Source organism: Anolis carolinensis, chromosome 6 (assembly GCF_035594765.1).
Source record: "Anolis carolinensis isolate JA03-04 chromosome 6, rAnoCar3.1.pri, whole genome shotgun sequence".
Lineage (NCBI taxonomy): Eukaryota > Metazoa > Chordata > Lepidosauria > Squamata > Dactyloidae > Anolis > Anolis carolinensis.
In genome coordinates this window covers 17894473-17921398 of record NC_085846.1, presented here as the reverse complement: position 1 = coordinate 17921398, position 26926 = coordinate 17894473, and the positions used below count along the sequence as shown (strand labels likewise).

At 42.3% G+C, this 26926-nt stretch overlaps 1 protein-coding gene across 24 annotated transcripts in view; it reads left to right on the top strand.

Moving 5' to 3' along the window:
• The window catches only part of LOC100563423 (potassium voltage-gated channel subfamily C member 1), an 86522-nt gene that overhangs the window by 19243 nt on the left and 40353 nt on the right, over window positions 1–26926 (top strand). For 13 of the 24 annotated variants that reach the window (XR_009999649.1, XR_009999648.1, XR_009999646.1 and 10 more), the window contains exons 3-4: window positions 9300–10233; window positions 21266–21460. Coding sequence is in view for 10 of the 24 variants with exons in the window: in XM_062957262.1 (XP_062813332.1) it covers window positions 9300–10233; window positions 21266–21460 (1129 nt within the window). In the remaining 14 variants the exon portion in view is untranslated. Of the gene's footprint in view, window positions 1–9299; window positions 10234–21265; window positions 21461–21927; window positions 21999–26926 lie in introns of all 24 variants that reach the window. The other 11 variants (XR_009999640.1, XR_009999639.1, XR_009999638.1 and 8 more) reach the window with 1 other exon arrangement.

Genomic DNA, 26926 nt, shown 5'->3' with positions numbered 1-26926 from the left:
GAGGACCGTCTAAATCCTCTCAAGGCACATGCAAGGGTTTATACAACTTTTGTCCCCAATGGACACCATCTTTCTATATCCAGCACTGCAGCCAGACTGAGACATCCAAACTTTCAGACAGATAATGCTCTTGGAGGTCCAAACTGTATGAAACAAAAGTTTATTTATGGGAGTTAAACATCAGACTACCGAAGACCACTCATAGCAAGTCCCTAACCAAAGCTCTCTTCTCTCACTCTAACCCCACTCTAATTAATCCAGCTAACTCCCGTATGTCTTTCATTAGACTTAATGCAAATCTTCTCAAACATTCATCAATCAGCATTCATTCCAACATTCCATTCGCTCCTCCCTCCCATCTACTGTAATATACAGTCAATAGAGCAAACATTTCCAAATACAAATAATTGGCATCACATATCTACATTTCTGATTCCGTTAAAATTCTTGGGGGTGGGGGGGAGTAAGAGGAAGTATGAATATACACTTACAATGTATAGCTCTAGTGTTCATGGGATAGACCAGGGCTAGGGAATATGTGCTCAGCCATCACAATTGGCTGTGCAGACAAGTGTTCATAGAGCTGCAGTCCAATAACACCTGCAGGCTTGGGATATCGTCATTCTTATAATTGCCTTCTTGCATCCCTACCCATCCAGTACCCCGTCCATGAATCACTCTATCTCTCTGAAGTTGCTGGTGGCTTCCAGGTCAATATGTGCATGGCATATCCCCCCTGAATTTTAGACTGAACTTTGAGGGAACTGTCCAAGGTGCTGAATCCTATCCTTCAAAAAGTTCAGATCAGTGGTTCTCAGTCTTTTTTGACAAGGACACGCTTGACCAGGGACCACTTTGACCAGGAACCAATTGACTGGCTACCACTTTAACCAGGGCTGACTTGAACAGAAACCACTTTGACCCAGGACCACTTGACCAGGGACCACTCTCCAACATTAGTACCAAATGGGTTACAAATCAGTTTTTGGTCAACTTTAGATTCTGTTTGGTCATTTGGGGTGCTGATTCAGAAAATTACATGGCTAGAGCACATCAGCCCCAGTTTCTGATACAGAACATATGCCATCCAGTACTCGCCATCTGCTCGCCCACAGAAAACCATATTTAATAATCTAGAGCTGATGTCTATCCAATACAATGGTCAGCTCTGCGGAAAGGAGTGGAAATAAAATAAATAAAGAGGAAGGAGGTTCACTAACCAGATTTTCCTTCTCACGGCCCACTGATGAGGCACAGACCACAGCTTGGAAACCTCTGATTCAGACTAAAATCCGTCATACATTCAATGCCCCCCTGATATGGAAGCCACTAGCCACCACTACTGCTACCAACACACCAGTTCTATCTTCCTATTTTTAGCTAATAGAAGTCTTGGATGTCCTTATATTGTATCTCACTCAGGCCCCATGTGGTCATGCCCAAGAATCCATCAATGGGAGCACCCTGTTCCTTCCCCATTGGATCTCCCAGTAGACCCCATCTCTCATTTCTAACCCTGGCAGCCCCGAATCTTTTATTGACCATGCCTAGCCACAGCTACCACCTCCAACCCCAGCTATCCTGCTGTACTTGCTTATAGAGATCTCAAGAAGTTTAGACCACCCCACACCCCAATCTCCCCTTCCTCCATTCCTTCCCATAAGGATCCATTGTTTCAGGTTTTCTGCTTAACCATTTGCCCCATGGATCTCCGCACTAAGCAATTCTTTCTGCTCCCCTCCCATTCTGTAGTGGAGTGCTGAAATGCCAGTTTTTTCCTGAGGTGCTAAAATTGGTCTATTGCGGTTTAAGCCAACCCCCTCTCCAAGCTCCCTTGTCACTCTCCATGGTACTGAACTGCAGCGTTGCATCTAGTGAAAGCAGCACAGGGAGAAAATCCACACACACACCGCACACAAGAGAAAGAGAAAGACTTTCCCCCCTGCTTTTAAGCATTGCCGATAGAGGTTATTCTGTGATGCTTTGCATAGAAAGAAACATAGAACTAGAAGAGAATATTAATGAATTAGCTCCGGGTGTCAGGTGATGATTTTGTGTGTGTGCGGAGGAGAAAGTGTCCAGCGTAATGTACCATTTAGTCCTCATTACTGTGAACAGAGAGCAAAATTGGAACATGGGCATTGCAGCCCTGGAGGCTGGTTGATGTGCTAAGCTAGTATAGAGGAATAGGAAGGGGGAACATCTTTACTATCTTGAGTAATACAGAGAGAAGTTATGCAAAATTCACCAGGGATGGAACAACTGCATTAAACCAAACTGGCTGATGTTTTTCGTGAGAGACTGGGAGAGTGACAGAATCCAAGCAATAATTATTACTCACCTTACTACCCTGGCTTTTTTTCTATTAAATGGGGGGTTTTCTTGAGATGTATGTACAACAAACTTTGAGGGGGAAAGATGAATAGGCATAACTCAGGATCTATGGAGACAGACAGCGCCACGAAAGGGAGAGTCTTTTTCCAGTAAGAACACAACTTCTATGTCTCTCATGGTTCCCAGACTAAGATTGCCCCAGTGGTATGAAAAGCAACTTCTTTGCACCACTGCTTTTTGAGAATCCCCAAGACAGCATAGACATACAGGCTGAAGGATTCTGTGAGCTGTAGTCCACAAAGTAGCTTCCTCAAGTTCTGATCTATCTTGCTCAAAGTCTGGCTTCCCCATCCATATCTCCCTCTCTCTTCTTTTACGTTAATTTGCTAATCACAATATCTTCCCTACTCCCGTCTTGAAATTAATCTAATCTCTTTCATGTCTGCACCCCCACACGTATTTCTAAACTCAGTGTCTTGAAGTTAATCTTCTACCTCAGTCTTTACTCCGCCCTCCTGAAATTAATCCTTCTTCACATGATTTCCTGTGTCCTCTTTATTTTCAATGTATCTCCCAACCCTCGCCTTGCAGCTTTCTCCTGCACTTTTTCCTGAGATGGATTTCACTTTGGATTTCTATGTTGCTCCCCATGATTCTTGACCATCCCCGGTTCAATCAGACTCCTGTATTTGCTCTAAGACGTCTTCTCAAAGTCTGTCTCCTCGCCGTCAGCTTCAAACACCTTTTCTTGGAAGTAAGCCAAGCTGCCTAAAACATATCCATCTGCAAAAGTACATAAACACAATCCATTATATTTTCCCATGATTTCTGGGGGCAGAGTGGCACTTGGGAGGGGAAAGACAAAACCTCTAAAACAAAACCGCCTGCTTTTTTCCAGTGTCTCCATATTTCATCAAGGAATACAATAGGCAATTTGATGCTCTCATTCCCATAGTCATGCATGTATTTTGAGACCAATGTTTGTAAAAGACAATTTTGTCAACCACAACTCCCCAGATGCTGAAGGCTTCTGGGAGTACTTGTGTGCCCTCAAGCTGTTTCTGACTTAAGGCAAACTTAGTATGTCAAGATTAGTTCAGAACAAGTTGGCCTTTGCCTTCCTCGCAGGTTGAAAGAGTATGACATGCCTAATGGATTCAAAACCTGGTTTCCAGAGTCCAATGATTCATCCAGTACACTACACCAACTCTCCCTTCCCCACTCAAAGAAGGGACATTTCCACTCTGTTTCCCCAAAAAGAGAAAAAACCTGATCTTTCCAAACTTTCCTTGTTCATCTCCAGTAATCTTCACTGATAATCTTAAGAATACCAGTTTTAATCCACATCAGAATCTTCTTCTGGGTTGTGAGTTGCCAAGAACCCTTCATTTAATCCTGAAGATAGATCAAGATTGACACGCAGATCTCTTGTGTTTTCTCCCCAGTCTATCAGCAAGATTAATGTTTAAAAGTTATTGCTAATGAGAAAGCTTCTTCAGTCCAAATTAGGGAACAGAATGGAAGAATGCTGGAGGTGAGCGGTGGTAGGAAATCAGGAATAGGTATCTTTTTTGGATTACAACTTCCAGGACTGTACAAAAAAGTCACATTCTACTTGGGTGTGTTTTTGAGAGCCATAAATGTGAACTCAGTTCTAATATTGCAAATATGCACAGAGGCATCCTGTAGGTCTGGCCCCTAAGGGGTTATTTTTCTTTTGGGATTGATTAGTGGATCCTGAGGACCAAATCCAAAATAAATCCTGTAAAAACCCAAATCTGCTCACCCCTACTTCACTCCAAGAATTCCCAGTCATGTGCTTAAGATATCTTTTTTTGCTTCATCTACCCATCCCCAAGAGTCATTCCTTTCATCCAATGGTTCCAAACCTTAGGTCCTCCAGGTGTTTTGGACTTCAGCTCCAAGAATTCCTGACAGATGGCAAGTCGGTCAGGGTTTCTGGGAGTTGACATCCCAAACACTCGGAGGACCAATGGTTGGGAACGGCTGCTCTAGTCCATTAGTTCACTTCCTCAGCAATTAAGAAGTGCCCCCAAAATAAGTTCTGTCCTCCTTCTAAGTTCCACATTCATGAGTAGTTGGTGAGGGATGGAATACAACTACTGTGTGAGGAGAGGTGGGTGGCTAATGCACCTTGCATAATGACCATCATCAAATTTGCTGGATCTGAACGTAGAATTCCCTTGTGCTCCTTCACTTGCTCTCTTTCTTTCTCTCTCTCTCCACATCACCTCCTACCCTGTCAGTTTCCAATTTGTAGAACGAAAGATTTGAACAGCGAAGGGAAAGAACAAGGTCATCTCAGGGAATCCGTGGCGGCCAAGTCTTGACTCTTCCAGAGATTAGAATAACATGTTCTCTTCCCCCCCCTTCTTTTATTGACCTTGTGCCCACCATCAGATAAACACAAGTACACACACATACACCTACCTATCTTTTCCTTTCCTTCTTCTCACCCCTGCTGGATTCCCCATCTGTTACTATAATATGCTCCCTCGCACATTTAAAGCAAAGAGAGAGAGGGCTATTCTTGTACAGACCAAAAGATGGGTCGCTAAATTCTTTGACTAGATGGGAGGGTGGTGTGGTTTGCCAAGCAATGGGGGCAACAAGACTCCAAGTATTTTCTAGCAAGACCCTAGTAATCTGAAGGAAGACTTAAACATGTAGGGCCTTGCGGACTTTGGGAAAAAGAGAGGCTCAGAAAGCGATTGAGAAGCAATTGGCTGGTTCTGCTTTTTCTGGCTTCTCCTTTCAGTCTCTATGTGACCTTGCATAATTTCACTCCCTGCCCCCAAACTACCATAATAATTGCAGAAACAAATATATAAATAATATAATTTCTATCTCCCATGAATTATGCCTACATCTCCCTTTTCTCAGCACCATCCTTCCCAGGAGTAAAAATTCATTATTTTTACCAAAATGATTTGGGACTCCCAGAGCTGCGATGAGAAGGACTCATATAGCCTCTTCCTCATTAATAAGGAAAGTGGGGGCGAGGGAAAGGGAAAGGAATGAATGTAAAATGGGTGGCAGGGCAAAGGAAATCACCATTATTTTAGACCTATGATGTGGGGCACAACTGAGATGCTGGAAGTGGGCCACAAAGCTACAAGGTTTCCAGGCAGCTCTTTCCTTTGGGACCTCACAATACCTCCTTCTCACCTGCGCCCCACATCACCTGAAAAAAAAACCCTTGAACCAGGATGGGAAAAACAGTTCCATGTATCTCAGTGTTTTCTAGTCATGTGTATACCCAATTGTTTGTTCTCTCTTAGTTCTGTGCTCTCTGCACTTCTTAAGATCTCCTCCTCCTCCAATTCTCTCTCCCCCCCCCCCCCCCCCATTTCCTGGGCACCGCACTGCGCTTCAAAAGAGATTCTATGGTTTCTGTGCAGAAAGTGCTGACGGGATGGGAATTCTGTGCAGTGCAGAGATCCAGCGAGTAGCAAAGAAAGCAGTGAGGTTGCCTTGTGGAAAGAGCTGGGGATGCAGTGGGTGTACGTGTGCGTTTGTGTGCCTGGCAATGGGGCTATGTTCTTGGTTGTTCGGTTGTCTACGGTTTCGTGAGAGCAAGGCAGTGTGTGCATACAGAGCTGTATTGTCTCTGCATAGAGCGGTATTATCTCTGTGACAGGACATGCATACTCGGTGTGCCCACAGGCATGAACAGGGTTATGCACCTTTCTGTGTGCAAGCGTGTGTCTACATAGATGTAAAATCTCTTGTGGCCTGGAAAAGTTGTATGAAATGCCAGACTTAAGTGCATTAGGATATACAAATATAGAACAGTGCTTTGCTGTGTGCACCAGAACAAAACATGAGTCAGTGTTTATGTGTGTGTGTGTGTGTGTGTGTGTGTGTGTGAGCATATATAAATGTTGCATTTGGAAAAAATTATGTGTACCAACAAACAATACACCTTTGAATGTGCTTATTTCTGCGTAGCAGAATATATGTGTTTGCATGCAAGTGCGAGCCTTATGTAGGACTTTGGTTGTAGTCCAGTCTGCAATTAAGCCAGCTGAAATCTTATTAAAATCTATAAATATAAGTCCATGAAATGCTTAGTTTGTGCCCTATCTAGATGTTCATGCTCATGCTAGAAGTGTGCATGCATCCCCTCCACATGCACACACATGCATACACACACAATTAGAGTGATACAATGTTGTACCAAGTTGAGATTGGAGTGTGGTCATGGGAATGCACATCCATGTGATTTCGACTGCAAGCTCATACAAGCAATATGTATCCAGAAAACTTCTGAAATTATGGATTAGTAGGAGAAGTAGGTTGAAAAGTCCACAGCTTGTTGTGAGTATATAAATGCTGATATAACAATGAGTACATGTGAGTACAGGTATACATATATGTGTATTTAGGCAAATTCAGAAATTCAGAGGCTCAGTTTTCTCTGTGTGTATGTGTGTATTTACATGTAAAGGGATGCTTACACAACTGGAGGTAATTCTGTGTACATATGAGCCTGGCAGTGCTTTCTTGTGTGCATCAACACAACATGTGGGAGAAGGCAGTATTCCAAGAGTACATGCAGGTGTGTTAGTGTGCATGGCATTTTTTTTTACACTTTGGATATGTGGCTTAACATCTGAGGGACTGTACATGCATTCACATATGTAAGAATCTTATCCTTGCAGTCAATTGAGGGATTTTCCGTACAATGTCAAAGCATTTTGTGGCAATATATGTGTATATCAAATCTCTTGCTGCTCAATCTATTTGTGTGTGTGTGTGTGTGTGTGTGTGTGTGCACAGAGTGGGAAAGTAGATGAATACTGAATCCCTTGTGGTATGCATGGGTGCAGGCAGCACATGACAATTTGCGTCATTGCTTTTTTTCATGGATTTTAAAAATGTGCTGAAGTGTAGAAATGGTTTAACAAGAAAGTGTTTTGATGCACGCATCCACATGATTCTTAAGCTTCGGCTTGAAACCTTGGAAGCATTTCTCTCTTTTTAATAACAGCTCCCAGAATCCTCCATAACTGCTGGCTGCACTGACTGTGAGGTTGTGGGATTGTAGGTCCCGACTTCGCCTCAAGCCATCACGTTATTTCTGGCCTTAGTCATCAGCTGACCCAGCATTTTGCCCCATTCACAATACAGAATTATTGCGCTACTATTCCACTTCAATTACCATGGTTCCATCCAATGGAATACTAGGATTGGCAGATTTTGGATTTCTTAACCCTGCCACACTGCAAATCCCAGGATTCCATAGGATGCAGCCATGACAATTAAAGTGGAATAATAGCAATATCATCCTGTCATGATAATGGACCTTAGGTCACTCAAATCCAAAGTCTCTTCATAATTAGGCTAGATCAGTGGTTCTCAACCTGTGGGCCATGGCCCAGCAGTGGGCAGTGAGAATGAAAATCCAGTCCACAAACCTCCTTCCTTTTTATTAATTTTTTTGCTTTATTAATTTTATTTCCGCTCCTTTCAACAGAGCTGACCATTGCATTTGATAGACCACATTAGCTCTAGATTATTAAATATGGTTTTCTGTGGGCGAGCAGATGGTGGCTATTGGATGGCATATGTTCTGTATCAGAAACTAGAGCTGATATGGTCTATCCAATGCACTTTTCTGAATCAGCACCCCAAATAACCAAACTGGATCTAAAGTTGACCAAAAACTGATTCGTAACCCTTTTGGTACTAATGTTGGAAAGTAGTCCCTGGTCAAAGTAGTCCCTGGTCAAGCGGACCCTGGTCAAAGTGGGCCGTGGTCAAAAAAAGGTTGGGAACCACTGGGCTAGATGGTGCAGTGGTCTGCGTGGTGGGATGTTAATTCACAGTATTATCATACACTTTCAGATATTGTACTCAGAAAAGTCCCAAAACTTTGCTGGACTACTTCAGATCTTTGACCATTTATTTTCCAGCCACATATATACAGGAAAAAAATGATATGATGGATGGAACTATGGGTGTAAGGGCACCTTTCTGGAATGTCCCAGTTGCTTATTTTAAAACAAAACTGCACACAAGAAGGAAACTAGCATATCAGTAGCTAGGCTGTTTTTCTTGTGTTTTTTCCAACTTACGGCAAACGTAAGGTGATTATATCATGCGGTTTACTTCTGGAGGGAATGTGGCTTCTTTAAAGTCACCAGTGGATTTCCATGTCTGAGTGAGGTCCTGGTTGGAATTTATTTTTTAATTCATGGGAACTTATTAATGGATTCAAATATTTGTAGGGCACGACCCACTTTACCACCTTGAGATATAGCTTTGTCCAAATACTTTATACCTATTGAGATAAGTCATAAGGAAGAAAGGAGAAAGAGAAATAGCAGCATAATTTATTATTCTTCTCATAGGGGGATTTGATGTTCTACAATGGATTTTCCCAAGTTTGATGCCCTCTAGACTCATTGGAGGACAAATCCCATCATCCCTAGACAGAGTGGCAATTGGGGATACTAGGAGTTACCCAGTGTACTTCATACCATTTCACTCTTCTGATTAACCCTCTGTTGTCCCTTTTATTCTGTTGGTTTTTCCTTATTCCACTCTCCCCTTTCTTCTGCAGCTTACTTTAGTGGTTGCAAACCAACTTCAAAGTGTAAAAGTAGTTTTCACTCTGTTAGCACACTTCTGCAGACTTTCCTAACTTGTGTGTTTTTAATTAACAAAGTTTGCTGTCTTGACCATACTCTGAGATGTCATGGCTACACAAAGCCTGGTTCTCATCTGAGAGATGGTGGAGGGTATGATGTGTTAAGAGCACCAGATTGAGGAAGGCTACTGCCAAGAAAGTTGTTCTCTTTCTGGAATATTAGAGGATGAATGAGTACTAATGATTTTCTTTTCATTTTTCCCTCTTACATCTTCTTCCCTTTTATCCCTACTGTTCCTCTCTCACTACTTCCTCCCCTACAAATGTTCCTCCTTCTACCTCTCTCTAGTATGTGGCCTTTGCCTCCCTCTTCTTCATCCTCATCTCCATCACTACCTTCTGCCTGGAGACCCACGAGGCTTTCAACCACATCGTAAACAAAACAGAAATCTTGCAAACGGGCAATGTCACCAACACCAAGGTGGACCTCGAGGTGGAGACGGAACCGTTCCTCACCTACGTGGAAGGGATGTGCGTAATCTGGTTCACCTTTGAGTTCCTCATGCGCGTCCTCTTTTGCCCAGACAAGATGGAATTCATCAAGAGCACCCTCAACATCATCGACTTTGTGGCCATCCTGCCCTTCTACCTAGAGGTTGGCCTCAGCGGCCTCTCATCCAAAGCAGCCAAGGATGTGTTGGGCTTCTTGAGGGTGGTCAGGTTTGTCCGGATCCTAAGGATCTTCAAGCTCACCAGGCATTTTGTAGGGCTGAGAGTCCTTGGCCACACTTTGAGGGCCAGTACCAATGAGTTCTTGCTCCTCATCATTTTCTTGGCCCTGGGGGTCTTGATCTTTGCCACCATGATCTACTATGCTGAGAGGATTGGGGCTGATCCAGACGACATCACCGGCAGCAAGCATACGGTCTTCAAGAACATCCCCATTGGGTTCTGGTGGGCAGTAGTGACTATGACGACTTTGGGCTATGGTGACATGTATCCCGAGACTTGGTCAGGCATGTTGGTGGGAGCCTTGTGCGCCTTGGCTGGTGTGTTGACCATTGCCATGCCTGTGCCAGTCATCGTCAACAACTTTGGCATGTATTATTCCTTGGCTATGGCCAAGCAGAAACTACCAAAGAAAAAGAACAAGCACATCCCACGAGCCCCTCAGCCTGGGTCGCCCAATTACTGCAAGCCGGACATGCAGTCTCCGCATCGTAGCAACCAGGGCGACTCGTGCCCCCTTGCTCAAGAGGAGATCATTGAGATCAACAGGGCAGGTAAGGGGTCTCTCTGTGGGCAGAAAAAAATGAATAAGAATGCTGACAGCGTTTGGGACAGGTTACCTTGGGGATTCTGGATGTTATAGTCCAAAACGTATAACTTGTTCAAGTTGTGAATATAGACTACCTGACTCAGGAACTTCCTGAGATCCTGCATCAAGATATGGTTGTCTATTACATAGCTGGAAGTTGAGTATATAATTGTCCTGGAAGACCTAGAGAGGACATTATTATTATTATTATTATTATTATTATTATTATTATTATTAAAATATTTTAAATTTTATTATTTGCCTCTCCTTTTGAGTCAACACAGGCACTGCATATCAAGCAAATTCACTAATAATCAAACCCTGCAGTTGGAAAGCCAATATTCTAATCCTGCCATCCCCAGCCAGCAAAGCTATGCTGCCTAGGTATGATGAGAACTGGAGTTAGACATGTCCAGAAAATGCAAAAACTGTTCTAGTCTGAATTCAGTTCATACAATAATACTTAATCCCTGTTGCTTCTGGTGATGACGAACATAAATAGGAAGCAAGGTGACAGACATTCTCATAATTCCAAATGATATGTTCTTAAAAACATGGAGTATATTTTTCTCATAGTTTCATTTCCCCTCATGTGGTTTTTGTTTTTGTATCAGAAGCTTTTTCTTCTTTCCTACTGTCCTCACCACACTCTAATCTTTGCCACAGATTTTAAATCTGATGGATTTAGTAAAAGAAGGCTAGGAGAGGATGAGGAAAGATACCTTTGAAGAGACTGGACTGTTTTGCAGTATGTTTTCCTCTCAGTTGCATCTCTTCCCACATTAGTACGCAAGCAATCAAGTATGCAATAATCAAGGGGAGGCAACTCACATTATACTTTGCGTGTTTTATCTCCATCCTTTCATGAGTGTCCTGCTTAAGTGCTATAGATGGGGCTGCATAATTCAAAATCCCAAGACTCTGGTTTCTATATTTTTAAAGGCAAGTTTTAGCATAATGTTTTAGATAAGCCAGAGTGATAGCTATGTAGTATTTCCAGTGACACAGGGATGGTTTTTTGGTTACCTTGCCCCTGCTCCCCCCCTTTTTTATTTTAAAGAGGAATAAGTATAAATTAAGCAATATAGATAAGAAAGATCCACTTTTTAAGCAGAATTTTGATTTGTTTAGTCCAGATTTATTTATGACTATCCATAAATAATATGACGGGTGCATCCTTCTTTCTTCACTCGGTATGGCTGCTCATGAGATATATCAGGGAATTTTGAGACTACCGTTTTTCATTTGGCTGAGGTTAAAAAATGTACCTGTTCTAATTTGCATACAAATTCAACTTAAGAACAATCCTACATAACCTCTCTTGTTCGTAACTTTGGTCCTGCCTGTACTTTTTCCATTGTCTCAAAATCCAGCTGCCAAAGTTTCCAACTGGATCCTACCACTGTTATTTTGGAGCATAGCTTGACTGCAGGAAAGCAAAGCCCATTCAACAGGAGTGAAAATATTTGGATTTCTAAATGTTAGTCTTTCTGGTGGATTGTGTCCCATAGGTCAGATCTGCCCATCTTCCGTGTTGCCACAAAACACGGCATGCAAATCTGTTCCAATGAAACTGTTATTTCACATATACTCATTGCACAGCTGCATTTCAAAGTTTGGGAAAATTGTAGCAGTCATTATTTGAATGAAGACTTTCAGAATCCCCTGGCCATCATGGAAACTATAGTTCAAACAAGTAATTTTCCCAATTTCTATGTTGAATTGTTTCCAGGTTTCTAATTTATCCCCTGACAGGAAAAAAGCAAGTGTAGGCGTAGGACTAAGTTTTGATTTAGGACAAGGAAATTCCCAGTGAATTTATTTAATGGCTCTTGGCAGGAGTTAGTTATTTTAAGAGGAATGATTTGGCTACACCACAGGCCCTAAACACTACAACTCTACTTTTTGCTGAGTACATAGTACTGTGTTGTATCTTCCAATGGTAAGATATGGAAGGTAATGAGATCATAACATAACACAGCTGGGGAATCCTCTGCTGGAACGTAGAACAGCAATGATCAAATCTTTCCTCACCCAGAAGCTACTGAAAGAATAGGGAAGAGGCTAAGACTCTGTATCATTTACTTAGAGTGCGTTTCTACTGTAGTTTGATACCACTTTAATTCTATAGTGTTGCTGCACCCCTAGTGACCTTAAAAAAGGTTCTTCATACATGATCCCCATCAGAATGGACTTCCTACCCATGAAGCTGATACCCAGCAAAGCAGATTGCAGGAGGGAGTTAAGATCGTGGCAATACTGTCACCAACGACACATCCTAGGATTCCATAGCATTGCACCATGGCAGTTAAAGTGATGTCACACTGCATCAATTCTACAGTGTAGATGCACCCTCAGTGTGCTTTGCAGCACATGGACAGAGAGGTTGGTATTAGACCAAGGGATGCTGCCAAGATTCTGTGAGAACACAGAGGTCGGACGCCACTGATTTTTCATTTCTGCCTTCATTCCAGTTTCCTCCTTTATGTTTTCAACTTCTGATTCTAAGATGAGATGCAAAAATCTTCCTTGCAATTTGTTGCTAAAAATCCCTGACTTAGCTTTTATTTAGGACAAGGCTACCTAGGGTAGCCCATCTTGGCTGTGGATTAAGTTTGTCCTTCCAGCATGACTCATGCTAACATCGAAGGGCTCGTTTTGGCAATTTGAGTCACTTTTGATTAAGAATTATTATTTTCTTCTTTGGAGGAGGAGGATCGGGGGGTTGGGGAGGTGGAGAGGAGACGGAGGTAAGGTTGGCAGCCATACTGGGATTTAGGTGATTTAAGAGCACTGGAACCTTTTACTTTGATTTACACTTAGAATTGATCCACTAGTGGTTTGTGGGGAAAGGGGTTGAATCAGGAGGGAAGAGTGTTTGCCAAAATTTAGGTCGTCCTCCTAATCCCTCTTCTTTCTGAGAGGAGCAGGACATGTCTAAAGAGTGCTTGGCATTGCTTCCTCTTCTAAGATCCAAAATATACATCGGTGATACCTTTCCGAGGCGAATCAGAAGGCATGCCCACAAAAATTACCAAAACTCACTGGTTTCTTCATCAGGTGACAACGGTACAGAAATTATGCCATGTATCAGAGCTGATACTGGATTCCAGGGTTCCAAAATCTATATCTTGTTTAGTTTGATATAGAGAGAATATTTAAGCAGACAGAAATTTCAATCCCCTGTTCTCATCCACACACAAAACAGAATCAGAAAAAAGACAAGAAGAATGCAACAACACCCCTTCTCATTCCCAGCATGGTTTTTGTGCCTTCTTCACCTGTGGAATTAAAAAACTCACATTATTTGGGAAGTTCCTGGAGAGCCCCCCAATGGTGCAGCAGGTTAAAGTGTTGAGCTGCTGAACTTGTTGACCGAAAGGTCGGCAGTTCAAATCCCTCCCATGGTGAGCTCCCACTGTTAGCCCTAGCTTCTGCCAACCTAGCAGTTCGAAAACATGCAAATGTGAGTGGATCAATAGGTTCACTCCGGCAGGAAAGTAACGGTGCTCCATGCAGTCATGCCGGCCACATGACCTAGAAGGCGTCTGTGGACAACGCCAGCTCTTTGGCTTAGAAATGGAGATGAGCCCCAACCCCCAGAGTCGGACACAACTAGACTTAATGTCAGGGGGAAACCTTTACCCTTACCTTTATGCTTCCTGGTTTTCTTAATAAGTACATCATTTGTGTTAGAATTTTGTTATCACATACCTACCTTTGCATTTTTACATATTCTTCTAATGAGTAATGGGGTGCCTAAATTCTTTGCCTAATTTTTTCTGTACAGAAAGAGCAACGAAAATACCCAAGATACACTTGGGCTTAAAGCAGCAGATGGGTCCCTCTATGAACTGGCAAGGACAACAGGCTTGCTGGCAGGGAATCCCACATGGGAGAAAGTCATGCGCATCCCCAGCAAAGGCCGAAAGCCAGGATTTCTGGGTTCCCTAGCAATGAATGGGAGGCGGGATTGGTAAACCAGGTTTTAAAATAATTTCAGCAATAAATGAGGTATTTTTTGAGGGAGTGAGGGTAGAAGGGCAGAGGAAGAAAGTGTCCTGAGACTATTTTCAGACTTTACTAAAGATGCATCTCATTCAGATTGACACAACTTTAGCTGCCATGAATCAATATGAGATATGGAATCTGCTATGGAAAAAGGAAGATGTGGTGATACGAGTTCTTTAGTCTTCTCTAACAAAGAGGACTACAGCAACCAAGATTTCATAGCATTGAGCCACGGCTCTTAAAGTAATGTCAAGCTGCATAAATTCTACATTGTAGATCAGTGGTTCTCAACCTGTGGGTCCCCAGATGTTTTGGCCTTCAACTCTCAGAAATTCTAACAGCTGATAAACTGGCTGGGATTTCTGGGAGTTGTAGGCCAAAACATCTGGGGACACAGCTGGATGGCCATCTGTTGGGCGTGCTTTGAATGCAATTTCCTGCTTCTTGGCAGGGGGTTGGACTGGATGGCCCATGAAGTGTCTTCCAACTCTACTATTCTATGATTCTATGACACCAGGTTGAGAACTACTGTTGTAGATGTACCCTGAGCTGAAGAAATGACTACTAAAGGAAAACACAAGGGTGTATCTATATCAGGCATGGGCAAACTTAGGCCGTCCAGGTGTTTTGGATTTCAACTCCCACAATTCCTAACAACTGGTAAATTGGTTGGGGTTTCTGGGAGTTGTAGGCCAAAACACCTGGGGACCCACAGGTTGAGAACCACTGATCTACATTATATACGCTGTTAGGAATTGTGGGAGTGGACATCCAAAACACCTGTTCACCTGCTCCTGATGTAGATGCTCATCTCAGTGTGTTTTTGTACTTTTAAGCATAGCAGAGCTGAGGGACAAGGTTCATCGCTCCTTGGGGATGGTAAAGATACTATGGAAGGGTAACTTCCGAAGTAGGCAAGTTGTACATTTGAAGAACGAAAGCCCAGGAGAGTGGAACTGGAAACCGCCTGAAGGCGATCTCGTGGCAAAGGCACCCTCCCCTTGCCCACACGCCCGCGTGGGTGAATTCATGCACACCCACCCACACAACTCTTGTGTCTCCTGCTCTTTGGTGCCCAGTCACCCAGCAAATCCTCCAAGACAGGCAACAAGGCGGAGGCGGGGGAGAAGGCTCCGCGCTGGAGGGCCCCCGGGGCTCTCAGCCAGTTCCTGCCATGCTCTCCAACCGCTCCTCTTGCCCCGGGCCAGAAAGGCCATTTGCAGCAAGCGCAGTGGAGGAGCAAGGATTCACTTAATTGGACAGGATCTTGGCTTGTGCATTGAACGCAGCAGAGGGAGGCCCAGGGGGAATGCGGTGGTTAGAACATTTCCTAATTCTCTCCAGGGGAAACACATCAGCTGCTCCATGACTGCTTCTTTGCTCTCAGTCACCCAGCTTACAGATGTACCTCCACCCTTTTCACCTTAGCAATAACCTCACATTTTCCTACTTGGGTCTGGATAAACCCTCTGTTCCCAGCTACTCCTTCAACTAGGTGGCATCCTCCTTTCAGTATGTTGTGTAGATAATGGTAGGGTTCCCAAACTGACAACTGGAGATCGATATACCGTATATACTCGAGTATAAACCAACCCGAATATAAGCCGAGGCACCTAATTTTAGCACAAAGAAACTGGGAAAACATTGACTCCAGTATAAGCCGAGATACCAATAAAATTACATTAATTGAGGCATCAGTAGTTTAAATGTTTTTGAATCTTTACATCAAACTGTAATTTAAGATATGACTGTTCAACTCTGATTAAATCATTATTTTCATCTTCTTCAATGTAAATATGCTTATGTAACCTTTTAATAAGGGGTCCCTGGTGGCACAGTGTGTTAAAGTGCTGAGCTGCTGAACTTGCGGACCAAAAGGTGCCAGGTTCAAATCCCTCTCAGGTAAGAACAGTGGTGGCTCAGTGTGTTAAACTGCTGAGCTGCTGAACTTGCAGACCAAAAGGTCCCAGGTTAAAATCCCGGGAGTGGAATGAGCACCCGCTGTTAGCCCCAGCTCCTGCTAACCTAGCAGTTCGAAAACATGCAAATGTCAGTAGATCAATAGGTACCGCTCCAGTGGGAGGGTAATGGCGCTCCATTCAGTAATGCCAACCACATGACCTTGGAGGTGTCTATGGACAACGCCGGCTCTTTGGCTTAGAAATGGAGATGAGCACCAACCCCCAGAGTCGGTCACGACTGGACTTAAGGTCAGGGGAAAACCTTTACCTTTACCTTTACTATCCTTTTAATAATAATAGAGTGAAATAATAAATGTAATAATAATAATAAATGCAGTAAAATAATAAATGTATTATTAATAATAATAATAGAGTAAAATAAATGTAAAAGTAACGACAATAATAGAGTAAAATAATAAATGTATTATTATTATTAATAATAATAATAGAGTAAAATAAATGTAAAAGTAACGACAATAATAGAGTAAAATAATAAATGTAATAATAATAATTAATAGAGTGAAATAATAAATGTAACAATGCCAATAATAATAGAGAAAAATAATAAATATATACTTGAGTATAAGCTGACCTGAATATAAGCCCATTGGATTTCATAAAAAGATTTACTTACTTGGACATTTAAATTTGGACTCACAATTAGTGACTTATGTGGAACATGAACTCTGGTGGACATTGGACCCATAAACTCTGAATATAGAGTTTTCTATATACTTTCTATGAATGTATGTGTGTTGGTAACACATGGATTATATTTTGGTTTAATTGTTGTTTTATAGTTCATATTATTGGTTTACATTTCTATAGTGGCCTCTTGTCTGTGCATTTCAGAGAATCCTTTCTTTGTACTGAACATAAGCCCACCAGGACCCTCACCCGAGTATAAACCGAGGAGATTTTTTTCAGTCCTAAAAAAGGGTTGAAAAACTAGGCTTATACTCGAGTATATACAGTACTTTTGAAGCTTGTGTAGAATCTTGTTTCGTTGTATGATGAATGAGCAATACCTGCAGACATTTCCTCTTCTATACAACTTTTCAAAGATAGAGGTTGTATAGAAGAGGAAAACCTTAGATAATATAGTAGTCATGTCTTCACCCTTGTACCAACCTGCCCACCATATTGTCACAGGTATACTCTTCTTTTGACCTTGGTATTCAAATGGAGACTGCATTATAGTATATGGTCAGTGTAGATCAGGCATGGTCAAACTTTGGCCCTCCGGGTGTTTTGGACTTCAACTGCCACTTCAACTGCCACCATTCCTAACAGCCTCAGGCCCCTTCCTTTCCCTCCGCAGCCGCTTAAGCGGCTGCGGAGGGAAAGGAAAGGGCCTGAGGCTGTTAGGAATGGTGGCAGTTGAAGTCCAAATCACCCGGAAGGCCAAAGTTTGACCATGTCTGGTATATAAAGTAAGTATAAAAGTCAAACATATGTAGATTTGGCTACATTTGTGATACAAAGAATTAAATTTTAAACATTTCATTTCAGCCTCAGTCTTTAGCCTTCTCCCAAAGTCCTTTCTTCGGCCCCGGGCACGGCAGTTTAGGAAGGAGGTTGACGAAGGATCAAGAAGGCAAATAGTACGAGGAACAGCGTTTGTTTAGCCTCGAGCAGCGGTTTTCAAACCGTTTCAAAGAATCTTTGGCGACATTGGGATTCCACAGAGATGTCCAGCATTTAACTCTGCCAACAAATCGATGCGGAAAAGAGTCCCCGAGGGCAGGAAATATGTCGTCCGTTAATTTGAGGGGAAATATTGGGGGAGAGGAAAATGTGTGGCCGTTGTCAAATTTTTAAAACTGTCAGAAATTGAGAGCACTTGTCCATCCTGTCTGCCGCAGAATTGAATAGCGGCTGCAGTAAAGGGAAAGACATGACAGGGTCCAAGACACATTCGGTTGTTGAATAGTAGTGGCACAGGACTGTTCCAAATTCCTTCCTCGGTATTGTTTTGCCAGCTTTTCAAAATATCCAAGGAACACATGATTCTTTCTTAGTTTAACTCTCTATTCCAAGTATTTGTAAGTTGCAAAAGTGCCATAGGTATTTGATGGATTGCAACGTCCCTCAATTGATTTCAGTATCATTCTATGATGTTCTTGAATTTTTAAAATGCTGGGTTGTTCTAAAATACATGGCTGTCTGGCCATGTTCCAGAAGCATTCTGTCCTGACGTTTTGCCCACATCTATCGCAGGCATCCTCAGAGGTTGTGAGGTATATTGGAAACTAGACAAGGGAGGTTTATATATATCTGTTGAAAGAAAGGGATAAATAGGTTGCTGTGAGTTTTCCGGGCTGTCTGGCCATGTTCCAGAAGCATTCTGTCCTGACGTTTTGCCCACATCTATGGCAGGCATCCTCAGAGGTTGTGAGGTATATTGGAAATTAGGCAAGGGAGGTTTATATATATCTGTTGAAAGAAAGGGATGAATAGGTTGCTGTGAGTTTTCCGGGCTGTCTGGCCATGTTCCAGAAGCATTCTGTCCTGACGTTTTGCCCACATCTATGGCAGGCATCCTCAGAGGTTGTGAGGTCTGTCGGGGACTAGGCAAGAGAGGTTTATATATCTGTGGGATAATGTCCAGGGTGGGAGAAAGAACTCTTGTCTGTTTGAGGAAAGTGTGAATGTTGCAATTGGCCACCTTGATGAGCATTGAATGGTCTTACAGCTTCAAAGCTTGGCTGCTTCCTGCTGGGGGAAATCCTTTGTTGAGAGGTGTTAGCTGGTCCTGATTGTTTCCTGTCTGGAATTCCCCCTTTTTTAGTGTTGCTCTTTATTTACTGTTCTGATTTTAGAGCTTTGACAACCCTAGCAACTACCATATCATACTACACAGAGAAGCCATTGAAATCCACAAACATGTGGACAATTTCAACAGAAAGGAAGAAACCACGAAAATGAACAAAATCTGGCTACCAGTATTAAAAAAAAACTTTAAAATCAGGACAGTAAATAAAGAACAATACTCAGAAAACAAGGGAATTCCAGACAGGAAACAAACATGGTCAGCTGACACTGCCCAACAAAAGATTCCTCCAGGCAGGAAGCAGCCAGGCTTTGAAGCTGCAAGGCTATTTCATGCTAATCAAGATGGTCAGTTGCAACATTCACACTTGCCTCAAACAGACTAGAGTTCTTTCTCCCACCCTGGACATTCCACAGATAAATAAACCCCACTTGCCTAGTTTCCAACAGACCTCACAACCTCTGAGGATGCCTGTCATAGATGTGGGCAAAACATCAGGAGAGAATGCTTCTGGAACATGGCCATACAGCCTGGAAAACTCACAGCAACCTGACAACAATGTTGTTTATTTAAATGGATAGTCTTTATCTTTTAATATATAGTAAAACAATCACGTTCATATAATAAACAAGGTATATTATTTCAGACTCCTGTAGCGCAGTGAATGCAAACCCCAGCCTTCCCCCACCATTCCTTTAACATGTAAATTTTGTATGTTGCGCCTCTCTGAAACTTCAGAAAGAACAATGGCATTTGTAAATATGCACATGAACAATGTTAATGTGTCCTCCTATGCATTCTTGCCCCACCTGGCATGTCTACACTATAGATTTTGGGTACTTGGTAAGTAGGCTTATGATATACTTTTCCGACTGTCTTGATTTCGCTGGGACAACCCCAATTCTCTATCATCCTGTTTTTTTAGCTTCTGCTTTAAGAGATCCTAGTGGCCCAGGTCAGCATCCCTCAATATGAAACATGGTACGAAGTCTTGTTGTTTAGTCTAGTCATGTCTGACTCTGGGGGGGGGGGGGGGTGTGTGCTCATCTCCATTTCTAAGCCGAAGAGCCAGCGTTGTCTGTAGACACCTCCAAAGTCATGTGGCCAGCATGACTGCATGGAGCGCCATTAATAAAAATAATAGTCTTATTGATAGGAGACCAACAATTTGAATTTTCACAAGACAGCCTGCATGAATAACTTAAAAGTCCCACCTCTCAGTCAAAACATGTTGCATATTTTTTGTGAATTTTTAAAATTGTGTCAGAAGCAACTTGAGAACATGGTGTGAGAGAATTGGCTGTCTACAGAGAGGTTGCCCAGAGGCTGCCCTGATGTGTTAGCTGAGAAGCTCCTCTTACGTCCCTGCAAGCTAGAGCTGACAGATGGGAGATCACCCATCTCGTGGATTCAAACCAGCAAACTTCAGGTCAGCAACCCAACCTTCAAGTCAGCAGTTCAGCCAGCACAAGGGTTTAACCCGTTGTGCTACCACGGCTCCTTATCTTCTGTGGAGCAGAACAAATGTCTACTTTGTCCGGTATTCTATTCCCACAAATGGGAAACGAATACAATAGCATCTTTGTGTTATTAAGAGGTTGCTGGGATTGCTAATGGTATTATAAAGGCACTGGTAATGTTGTTGTGTGCCTTCAAGTCATCTACAATTTATGCCAAACCCTAGGTGAAACTACCCTGGGGTTTTCTTGGGCCGAGAGTGTGTGTCACCCAAAGTCACACTCTGTATTTCCATGTCTGAGCTGGGTATCGAACCATGACAAATTCACTTTAGTCAGAAACAATTTGAAGGCATGCAGGAACAACATCATCATTGGACTAGATGTCCCTTCTTGCTCAGTGATTTTATGGTCATGTTCCTCCATATTTCCCATTTGTCTCAGCTAAAAATACCCCAGATAATGTAATGATTCTTCATAGGACGATTGGTGGAAATGGGGACCAATGGTTTTAGATCAGGCATGGGCAAAGTTTGGCCCTCCAGGTGTTTTGGACTTCAACTCCCACAATTCCTAACAGCCGGTAGGCTGTTAGGAATTGTGGGAGTTGAAGTCCAAAACACCTGGAGGGCCAAACTTTGCCCATGCCTGTTTTAGATGATGTGCAAATTCTGGGGAGATGAACCCCAAGATGTGAAGGATGGTTCTGAGAAGCCAGGAGTCTGTGGTAGCTTCTTGTGGGTTCCTTTCATTTTACTCTTTTCTCCATTCTCCTTTCCTCTAATTCCTTCACAGATTCCAAGCAAAACGGCGATGCTGCAAATGCGGCATTGGCTAATGAGGACTGCCCGACCATCGACCAGGCCTTGTCACCTGAGGAGAAGTCACCTGTCACGCCTGGTGGCCGGGAGCGCTACAACCGTGACCGAGCCTGTTTTCTCCTCTCTACGGGTGACTTTGGACAATCGCCTGATGGGAACATCCGGAAAGGTACATGCATTGACATCATTTTCCCCTGTATTTAAAGACCTCTGTAACAGCCTCTAATATGAGGGCAACTTGATATGGCAACTCCCCCCTCACTATCATCGTCATCCCCACCACCATAATCCTTGCCATAGCAAAAACTAAAGTTGCCACATTTCTGAGGTTTTTTGTTAAAATAATAATAATGCTAATGCTGAGATCAAGCTGTGGGAAAATGGATGCTTTGGGATAAGATCGGGGCAGATTAAAATGGGATCGGTGGTGTGCTAGCAACCAGGGGTCTCCTATTTACCCGCTTTGCCTCTCGAGCAACATCCCACATTGGTCAAAGGACCCTCTAATGCCTGTTTCTAGTGGGCAAGCCATTCATTAAATGTTGAGCAATTTCAGTTCAAATTTGGGGAGAGGGGAAAGTATGTTCACCATCCCGACTTTCCCAGCTCTTTCCCATTATTGTCACCACCTCTTAGATCACCGGTTCAACCATGTTGTGTTCCCTGTGTGCTCTCTCAGCTCCATTAGTTCATCGTCCTCAATACAGGTACGCTGCTTTCTTGATCTGCTCTTGACTTTCATCAGTCTCCCCTCGTCACTCCATTTTTTCCTCGTATATGTATCATTCTGCCCCACAATGTTCGGCTGTAGTCACATTCCATAATCCTGAAGCTGTCATTTTGAAGGTAGCCAAAAAGAGAAGCAGAGGTTGGGCAAGACAATTTAGTTTGTAGCCATCATGAGGACATGACATTTGTATTAAAATGTTAGACAGCTCTCCCTTCCCATCCTGACCTGCTATTGTAGTCCTGCTAGGGCTGGCTCAAGACATCTTGCTATCCTTAGTAGACCAGCAAATGTTTTCCTCCAAATCAAATTGCACAATATCAAAAGGGAAACATATTATAATATAAAGGGTGAAGACCCCTTATTCTAAAATCTGAAATGCACAAAAATCCAAAATTGTCCACCTGGGTGACTGTGATAGTGACACTTTTGCTTTCTGATGGTTCAATGAACACAAATTTTGTAACATACACAAAATTATTTAAAATATTATGCATAAAATTACTTTTCCGGCTATGTGCATAAGGTACATGTGAAACATCAATGAATTCCGTGTTTAGCCTTGGTTCCCATCTCCAAGATCTCTCCTTTAGTATTCAAGTACAGGTGTTCAAATTTTTTAAAACGCCATAATTCAAAACACTTTTGATCCTATAATAATAATTAATTATAATTATCAGTTTCTGTAATTTCATGATACCAACACCTGCATCCTAGAGTGGCTGCCTCCCTTTTCCTAGTGGTACTATCTATTTTAATTCCTGTAAATAGAAAAAGTGAGCCTTGGATTCAACTGGCTGACTCCATCCTTGCTCATCAAACTCCCCAATTATAAAACAGAAACAGGAAAATAAACTTGTGTTGTTGAAGGCTTTCATGGATGGAATCACTGGTTTGCTGTGAGTTTTTGGCTCTGTATGACCATGTTCCATCAGCCTGTTTAGCAAGCCTTGCAAATGACAATTTGTTATCAATATATCTTTGACTTTTATACCTACTTTATTATATACCAGACATGGGCAAACTTGGGCCGTCCAGGTATTTTGGACTCCAACTCCCACCATTCCTAACAGCCTCAGGCCCTTTCCTTTTCCCCTTTAGCCGCTTAAGTTTTCCTATGCCTGGTATATACCTATGTTATAGTTTTTCTATGAATATCTCATAGAGTCTCAACCAATTCAACATAGTTTTTGGCAGGCACAAAAACAAAGTTTCTGGAGTACAACAACTGCTTTCAAAGTAAGCATTGCACCATTAAACAGGAAATAACTCTGGCAAATCAGGAACAGAAAACTTTCCAAATTTTGTTACATAGTGTAATTAACGTAAAGGTTCTTATGTTTTTATCCACTCCACCATCATCAATAAATCTAATGCTATGCCTCTTGGAAATCCATCAGTACGGAATATGGTATTGCCTGCTTCCCACTTGTTTCTTTGTAGTGCTCTGTCCTCAATTAGGTGAGAACAGGAGCCTCGGTGGTGCAATGGGTTAAAACCTAGCAACTGCTAGGTTGCTGACCCTAACCCTGGAAGGTTGCCAGTGCGAATCCGCAAGATGGGGTGAGCTCCCATCTGTCAGCTCTAGCTTGCAGGGACATGAGAGAAGCCTCCCAGCAGGATGGTAATACATCCCGCATCCCCTGGGCAACGTCTCTGTTGATGACCAATTCTCCCACACCAAAACCAACTTGCAGTATGTTCTCAAGTCGTTTCTGACACAAAGATAAAATTAAGTGAGAGCCGGTCTTAGTTTTGCTCATCTCACTGCGGAAAGGTATTGGAGAACATGATTCCTTTGGACAGGGATCATCATCAGCATGCCTGTGCATGTTATAACTGCTGGTCTAGCATCTGTCAGAGGCTGATCTTAGCAGCAGGCAGCCTCTTGAACTGGGACAAGGTTGCGCCTGTCACAGCGGGCGAACGGGAGGAAGCAGCAAATGAAAGCTGACGAGGTATTTACTTCCACCGAGGGAGAGGACGTGACAGATGTTCGAGGTGTTAACACAGCAGGGAGAATCGGCAAGAAGTGGGCAAGGCGCAATACAGAGAGCTCAGGGGAGAAATGGCTTGTCGACTTGCGGCTTGTCATTAGGCCCGGATCTTGAAAATTGAGTTTCTGGTCCACAGACTTTCAGATATAAAATAGGTTTAGGCCGAGGTGCAAGATGGAGTCGTTGAGCTGACGTCTGTTGGCATAACTCGAACAGCATGCAAACTTTTGAACTGTCCAGAATTCTTAAAGTATAATTCAGCTCTTAAAATTGGTTGCTGTAAGTTTTCTGGGCTGTATGGCCATGTTCCAGAAGCATTCTCTCCTGACGTTTCACCGGCATCTATTACAGGTATCCTCAGAGGTTGTGAGGTCTGTTGAAAACTAGGCAAATGGGGTTTATATTTCTGTGAAATGACCAGTGTGGGAGAAAGAACTCTTGTCTGTGTGAGGCAGGTGTGAATGGTTCAATTGGCCACCTTGATTAGCATTGAATAGCCTTTCATTTTCAAGGTCTGGCTGTTTACTGCCTGGGAGGTGTTAGCTGACCCTGATTGATTCATGTATGGAATTCCTCTGTTTTCTGAGTTGTGTTCTTAAAATCCTTGTTGGCTAATTATTAATGGCTTTCATCAATTAATTAATTGGTTTTTAGACCTCGTATTGACTAATCAAATAGCCTTAATAGATTAATTAATCGGTTACATTTTTCTCAATTTCCATATAAGTTAAAAATAGTTTTGAAATAAGAAAGGATACTTTATTTTTAGATGTTGTGGGTGTACATCTGACAGAAAAAGCACTGGCTTACAAGAAGCATTTTTATGAACGTGAAACTGAGCTTCCCTTTGCAGTTTAATATTAAAATTATAACTCTTATAAAAGCTTTGTCCAGTTAATTGGACAGTCTATTAATCATATTGATTAATTCATTTGAAATTGAGATCCTGCAGGTTTTTATATTTTGAATTGAGCTCTTTCTCACACAGCCAATTATAGCACACCTTTCAAATGTACCAATTTGGCAAGGACAGGCCTGATTAATCATCCATAGTTCCACTTTTCAGCTGCATTTTAAACACCACCTACAGCAGAGTTTCTCAAACTGTGCTCCTCCAGATGTTTTTGACTTCCCCGCCCACAGTTCCTAACATTGGTAAGCTGGCTAAGATTTTTGAGAGCTGAAGTCCAAAACACCCGGAGGAGCACAACTTGAGAAACACTGATCTACAGTACACTTTGATGCCACATTACTGTGGCTCAATGCTATAGAGTCCTGGGAGCCGCAGTTTTACAAGGCCTTAGCTCTTTAGCTATCCCTGATAAAGCACGCTGGGCCTTCCCCAATATACAAATCCCTAAGATCAGCTGGGGAGGCCCTCCTCTTAATCCCACTTCCATCTGAAATGCGGTTGGTGGGGACGCGAGAGAGGGCCTTCTCGGCAGTGGCTCCCCGGCTTCGGAAGTTCCTCCCCAAACTCTCCAAGTTTTCCGGAAACACCTGAAAACATGGCTTTTAAAACAAGCCTTTGACCATGTTTAGTGATTATAGTGTTATATAATAATATAACTATATTATTATATTATCATTATTATTAATCATTATATTCGAGGACTTAGTGATTTGCTTCACTTCTGCACTTTATGGGGCTGATATTGTATACAGTTGCTATTTTCACAGGCTGCTGGGTTTTATAGTATCTTTTTAAATTAATAGGGGTTTTATTGTTGTTTTTAGTAAATTGGATTAATTTTATTGTTGTTAATTTTTATCTTTTTATATATTATTGCATTTGTACTGTCTGAGCTGCCCCAAGTCCCTTCGGGGAGATGGTAGTGGGATACAAATAAAGTTTTGTTGTTGTTGTTGTTCCATAGCACTGAGCCATGGCAGCTAAAGTGATGTCAAACTGCATTAATTCCACAGTGTAGATGCACCCCCAGTTTCCCTCTCCTCTCCCTACTTGTCTCCTTCATCCATAGCTCATTTCAATTACTGTTCATAGTGCAGATTTGCATACAGTTAACTCACAATGGGGAGAGGAGAAGGCAGATTCTATCTCTTCTAAGTAATCTTAGGCAAAAACAAACTACTGCAGCCTCAACTATATTTTTTGTTCTTCCCCACTGATAATTTTTGTCATCTTGACTGCACTCTGTTGTTACTTGGCCACATGTGCCCTGGTTTTCATCTGTGATATATTGGAAGATATGCTGTTGCCTTATTTTCTTCACACAGCTTTAGAACAATCCTGAGTCTCCATGCTGGATATGCAAAAACTCATGCAAAATTGCATAAGAATATATTGCCAGCAAGTACAGGATTTTCTGTTTCGATTAGCGAACAAGCCTAGGTACAACGAGATCCCCCTGGCCTAGTGATGTCTGTGTGAAGAGCTTGGTTCCGTAAAGAGCCCAAGATTAAATGAATCAGAGCTGATTAAGCATATGCTTTATAGTAGATTAATAATTTAGATTTCCATAAATTTGAATATGTGTAGAACAATAGTTCTGAGGCAAAAGCATACTTTGTAGATGTTGGTGTCAAAGCAGGTATAATCTTAGAAGAGAGAAGGGAAATACCTCTTTCCAGATGGCACCAGCCATCTGCAGTTTTCATAAGAACCTGCATTATATGTACGCACACAAAATAGCTCAGCTGATTAATTGTGACATTATTTTAGCCAATCAAAATGATTAGTCAAATTGACTGTCAATTAAAGCTACGTAGCAGCCCCAATAAAATGCTTCCTTACTAATGTGGCAGATCTATGGGTTTTGATGGGTATAGCCCTCCAAGGACGTATGACAGACCAGTGCAGTTGCCAGGCCATTGCCATTAGTTCAATTGATCTTACTCCTTTGGTATATAGGGTTGCATAATTAGGTTGAGCACATCTGTATAACAATCT